This window comes from Pteropus vampyrus, unplaced genomic scaffold (assembly GCF_000151845.1).
Source record: "Pteropus vampyrus isolate Shadow unplaced genomic scaffold, Pvam_2.0 Scaffold168, whole genome shotgun sequence".
Classification (NCBI taxonomy): domain Eukaryota; kingdom Metazoa; phylum Chordata; class Mammalia; order Chiroptera; family Pteropodidae; genus Pteropus; species Pteropus vampyrus.
Window position 1 is genome coordinate 1284221 of NW_011888949.1, and position 4264 is coordinate 1288484.

The 4264-nt window shown below is 57.2% G+C and overlaps 1 protein-coding gene across 1 annotated transcript in view; it reads left to right on the top strand.

Annotated features, from left to right (window-relative positions):
• NOM1 (nucleolar protein with MIF4G domain 1) overlaps positions 1-4264 on the top strand; it is a gene marked incomplete at its 5' end in the record, with an annotated part of 18774 nt that overhangs the window by 12823 nt on the left and 1687 nt on the right. Inside the window, 3 exons of the mRNA XM_023536736.1 lie at positions 923-1044; positions 1883-2015; positions 2496-2627. Coding sequence (XP_023392504.1) covers positions 923-1044; positions 1883-2015; positions 2496-2627 — 387 coding nt within the window. The remainder of the gene's footprint in view (positions 1-922; positions 1045-1882; positions 2016-2495; positions 2628-4264) is intronic.

Below are 4264 nucleotides of genomic sequence, written 5' to 3' on the forward strand. Positions count from 1 at the left end.
CACGTGCAGACTGGACAGCTGCCGTGTCCACAGCTGCTGCTCTTTCCGTCAGGTGCGCAGCGCCAGCTCGGGCACGGAAGCACAGCTGCGGGTCTCCTGGGACAGCGTCCTGAACGCCGAGCGGACCGGGCGCTGGTGGATCGTGGGGTCCGCCTGGACTGGGGCGCCTATGATTGACAGCTCTCAGCAGAAGGTCCCACAGAAGCAGCTTGCAGGCACGGTATGCGCCGCGTGCTCACTGCCGCCAGGCGTGGTGCGCTGTCCCTGCGGCGTCTCACAGTGGCCTTCCCCAGAGCAGCCACCCTGGTCTTCGGCAGACGTTAGCTCCCTAACAGGCGGGCGGGGCTTACTGAAGACCTAGAGCTTGCTCCTTTTGGTATACAATTTAATTAAGTTTCTGTTGTTACTTTTTAGAAGATTTGTTTGAAGACCCAGAAAGTGTTACATAAAAGACTTCAAGGTTAGGGGAGGGGAGCAGACAGACACCTTGCTGACCAGGTGTGTGGATGCTGAGCCATTAACCATGGGGTTCAGCGTGTCCAAATTCTCTGCACTTTTTTGTATTAACTGAAATCCGCGTCATTCGGATTTCTTTTTCTCTCCCCTGATATTACCCCTTCTCTGCCCTCGTGCCGGCTCTTCCAGCTGTGACCACTCACCTCTTTTATTTCGTGGTTTCTTAGGCTGACCGGCCGCACTGCTCCGGAAAGCCTCCCAGGCCCAGCGGCGTTTGCCTCCGGTGGCTTGCCGTGGCTCTCGCTGGTTTCCCTTTGTGGGGTTGCCCAAGCATTTACGTACATGTGTTTACGTGTCACTTACAGTTCTGCTTAGGTCAAGCCACAAAATCATACAACATAGTTTTTAGATAGCTAACTTGACCGAAACAATGGCGTGATGGTGCCTCGGCCACTCGTCCTTCCAGGTTAGCACGAAGATGCTGGACCTCGCCCGTAAGCAGAGAATGAACACCGATGTCAGGAGAACCATCTTCTGCACGATAATGACTAGCGAGGACTTCTTGGACGCATTTGAGAAGCTTCTAAAGTAAGCATTTGTGGGAGCATTTGACCAACATGCTAGCTGACGATGTCGGTGTGGGAAGAGCCACGCTCGCACTCTGGGGTGGGGCTGCGCTGTCCGCCTCGCGCCCCGGGGCCTGGCGCCCTGGGCTCCTGTCGGCTGCCACTGCTGCTCGCAGCGAGAGCATCTCACGTGACGCTTTCATCGAAAGTATTAGACGACCGACGAGATTCTCGGAGGCCGTTGGTTGTCATGAACGGCTGAAAATCTTCAGATTGAAGTTGTCTTTTTAATTTTAAAGTGAAAACTTCCTGGTACAGTTTCTGTAATTGTCATGGATTTTAAAAGTACCTGCGTACGTTTATAAAGTACTGCTAAGCAAATCTAGTATTAATTTTCTTTATTTGCTTCAAATTCAGAATGAAACGTAGGGAAATTTTACAGGACTAGAAATGCTTGTCCAAACCCAACCCTGCACAGTAAAGGACGGATTTTCCTGTAATGACTTGTTAGATCGTATGTTTCTGAAAAGAAAAGAAAGTCGCTGTGTTGGCCAGAGCTGACTCCAGGGGCCCGCTGCGCAGCGCCGGTCCCGTCACTCACTCGTCAGGGGTCAGGTACCGGCCTCTGCAGCTGGCACAGAGCTCAGGTCGGGTGTCTCCTCCCAGTTCACATGGTCGAAAACACCGGCCGCGGACACCGGGATAGGGGCCGGCCTGTCGCTCCTGTCCTGGCGCCCACCTCTGCTCTGCTCCCCATTACCCGGACTGCGGGGCAGGGCGAGTCCTCCGCTGGGTCTCTGCCTCGAACCTGGTAAACTGAGGCAAGTTGGAGCTTGGCCATCGCTGTTTGTGTCTTACAGGCTTGGACTTAAGGACCAGCAGGAGAGGGAAATAGTGCATGTCCTCGTGGACTGCTGCCTTCAGGAGAAGACGTACAACCCGTTCTACGCGTTCCTGGCTGGCCGGCTCTGCGACTGTGAGAGGAGGCTTCAGGTAACTCGGGCGCGAGGCCGCCTGTCACCCCTGCCCTGCACTGAGCACCTGCTGGGCTCAGCCCACCTCTGGGCGCCCCGAGCCGGGGGTCCACCCTGTGCGAGAGCCGTGTGCAGGGGGCCCATCTCGGGTCCGCACCGCCGCCCCAGGGAGAGCAGCCAGGCACTACCACAGCGGAAGCCGTGTCCGCCACACAGCAGAGGCGTCACAGCCCTGTGACCGGGCTGCCTCTCTGGCTTTACTCCACACCGTCCTTTGCTGACATTCTTTTCTGACGCGTCTGCTGAGGTGCAGTGTCGCCGCAAAGCTGTCCCGGACGGCCGTGCCCAGGGAAAGAAGCGGGGCCGCTCCGAAAGCCTGATCTCTGCCTAGCACGTCACAAATCAGTGACTAAGCAGGCGCCTTTAGATTGTATTCTTAGTGATTTATTCTAATAATTGGTTGCATTTAAACTTCTTTTCTTTTTCATTGTTGTCTTAGATGACTTTTCAGTTCAGCATATGGGACAAATTTCGAGATTTAGAAAATTTGCCAGCCACTAACTTTTCTAACTTGGTTCATCTGGTGGCCCACCTACTGAAGATGAAGTCACTGCCACTTTCCATTTTAAAGGTTTGTACAGTAGACGAAGTCGTCGAGCAGCGAGGATGATGCGCCGTCGTTTCTGCCTGGCGCGTTCCCTTAGGTTCTAAAGGGTGTGCGTCGTCGTCGTCGCCCTCAGAAAGCAGCCCGACCCGCCGGCACTGGGGGCCCCCTGAGCACGTGACGGCACGGCGACAGCCGTTTCCTCATCTCAGTGCCTCTTTCAGGGGTGGGGTTCCCGTGCAGGCCCTGACGAGTTAGGAGGAAGGCGGGGCGGGGGCTCCACCTGTCCCCCCTTCACTGTGGGGTGGTCAGCGGGGTCCCGTTTGCACGCTGCGTCAGAGCCAGTGGAACGCAGGCGCCTGGGGCTGGTCTGCAGGGGACGGTGCAGCCACGATGCGGGAGGTGGCTGCAGGTGGCCAGCCAGGCCCGAGCAGGAGGCCTCTGGTGTCTCAGCGTCCTGAGGGGCAGAGGTCAGGTCTCTGTCATGTGATCTATTTATGTTTGTCGACGCAGTCACCAGAGCATTTACACTCAGGGTGACCTGTGTCTCTTCAGAGTGTGGTGCTGGGTTTTGGCCACTGTACTGAGAATGAGGGCACCAAGCCTGATACAGTCGATTTCCGTCGTCCCCCCTTATCCACGGGGGACACATGCCAAGACCCCCAGTGGATGCCTGAAACCGCGGATACACCCTGTGCGTGCTGTGCTCTCTCCACACACACCTGCCTGTGACACGGTCGGTTTGTAGATGAGCCGCAGGGAGAGGTTAACAGCGGTAGCCAACGCTGGACCAGCCACGACATGCCGTGGTAAACGTGTGGGTGTGGTCTCGCCCTCTCTCAAAGTACCTGGGTGTGCCGCGCTCACCCTGCGATGACGTGAGATGACACAGTGCCTGCGTGATGAGACGAGGCGACGTGAATGATGCAGGTGCGGTGACACGTGTCAGTCCGCTATGGAGCTGACTTCACGTCAGGAGCATCTGCTTCGGGGGAGCCCAGGTCCTCAGGACAGTGCTGAGGGCTGGGCGTCGGGCGCGGACCGTGCAGGTGATGGGGAAATTTAACGTCTGACGAAGACTGACTGCGGGTGACCGAAACCGCGGAAAGCGAGGCCGCAGATGAGGGGGCCCCGCTGTGCCCCGCTCCGTAAATGGGACTAACTCAAAACAGGAGTCGAGCCTGCTCGTTGAGGGACCGCGTCCTGCCTCCACTCCGCTCCCGCTCTGAGCTCAGCAGGGGCCAGGACGTGGTCTCCTGTCGGACGCCACAGCAGGACCGGGAGGCGTGCCTGCCCCCGCCATTGGTGGCCTCGAAACTGCCCCTGCACCCTCTTCCCCCCACAGCCTGTTTCCCTCCCTGGCGAGCTGGGCACGCTCGCTGTACCTGTGCATCGCAGGCACACGCGACCTCGTCTTGCGATCTTTAACCTCTAGAACAGGAGCGTCAGGCGGTCCCCATTCTGTTGGTGTCCTTTTACAGTTCTTTCAAATTCAGCTGAAGTGCGAAAGTTGTCCACGTTGGCATCCATAGTTCTGTCCCCTGGTCTTGTTACTGCTGGGCGGCACCCCACTGTGCGAGGGCGCTCGCGTTTGCACACTTCCTGGGGGATATATGGATAGATGTAGCTGTGAATCAGTCTCAGGTCAGAGAGAGAGAGAGAGA